This window comes from Aplysia californica, unplaced genomic scaffold (genome assembly GCF_000002075.1).
Source record: "Aplysia californica isolate F4 #8 unplaced genomic scaffold, AplCal3.0 scaffold00619, whole genome shotgun sequence".
Taxonomy (NCBI): Eukaryota; Metazoa; Mollusca; class Gastropoda; order Aplysiida; family Aplysiidae; genus Aplysia; species Aplysia californica.
In genome coordinates, this window is record NW_004797889.1 from 410237 (window position 1) to 411518 (window position 1282).

At 34.4% G+C, this 1282-nt stretch overlaps 1 protein-coding gene across 1 annotated transcript in view; it reads left to right on the plus strand.

Annotated features, from left to right (window-relative positions):
- Positions 1 to 1282, plus strand: part of LOC101853032 (cubilin) — a gene marked incomplete at its 5' end in the record, with an annotated part of 106878 nt that overhangs the window by 73786 nt on the left and 31810 nt on the right. The window contains 1 exon segment of the mRNA XM_035972231.1: positions 673 to 860. Coding sequence (XP_035828124.1) covers positions 673 to 860 — 188 coding nt within the window.

Sequence of the window (1282 nt, forward strand, 5' to 3'; positions counted from 1 at the left end):
CACACACACACATACACGCACACACACATACACACATTTAAATCTAATGCTGTGAAATGTTTGTTGACCAGGGTTCTTTTTTCGTTTCTTCATTTATTCATTTTATCATTTGTTTTTGGGTTTTTTATTATATCAGATCTTTTTATGCATTCATGCAATTTTCTATTTATTTTGTCATTCATTCATTTATTTATTTATTTTGTAAATTTATTTATCTATTTTTATTTATTATTTTTCTATTTATTTATGTATTTATTTATTTTGTAAATTTATTTATCTATTTTTATTTATTTATTTTTTTCATTTATCCATTTATCTGTTCTTTACCTATTTATCTATTTCTGTATGTACCCCTAGAGTGTGGTGGAAACGAATGGCCTGAGCGGAGTATTAAAATATTTATTTATTTGCTTATTTGTTTGTTTATTTATGTATTTATTTATTTACTGACCTATTTATGTTGCCCCTAGAGTGTGGTTGAGCCGAGTATTTATTTACTTCCTTTTCAATTTATCTATTTATGTATGTACTCCCTAGAATGCGATGGAAACTTAAACAGCGCGAGCGGAGTATTTATTTATTTATTTATTTATTTATTTATTTATTTGTTCATTTACTTACTTCTCTATTTGTTCATTTATTTATTTATCTATTTATGTACGTACCCCCTAGAATGCGGTGGAAACTTAAACAGCCCCAGCGGAGTGCTGACGTCACCAAACTTCCCCAACCCGTACGCCCACCGACGTCTGTGTCGCTGGAGGATCACCGTGCCCGAAGGTCGCCGAGTGACCTTGACCTTCACCGACTTTGAGCTGGAGAGAATTTCTGGACGCTTCTGCAGATGGGACTTTGTCATGGTGAGAGTTCGAGGGATTTAGTTAGAAAAAAAATTATTTAGCAGCGGTTTGAAAATACGTGCTTTTGGTAGTCCGACAACGCCTAATTGTTTCATTTTGAGAGCTCGAGGGATTTAGTTACAGAGTTCTTTAGCAGCGGTTTGAAAATTTCGTATTTTTGGTAGTTTGACAACGCTTGTTTTGTTTTGTTTTTTGTGGGAAGAGTTTAACTGCACTTGCAAAACAATTAGGTCAAATAAGGGATACAGATTAGATGTGTTACAAGAGAGAAATAAACTATCACGGTTTGCTGTTGTTTGTTTTTTTGTTTTGTTTTTGTCTGAACACCTTTTATGTCCATTCAAAAAAACATTTCTGCCTTCCTTCCCACCCCGTTCCCCTCCCTCTTCTCCACCCCCATCCCCCCAACCTCCTCCCCCTCT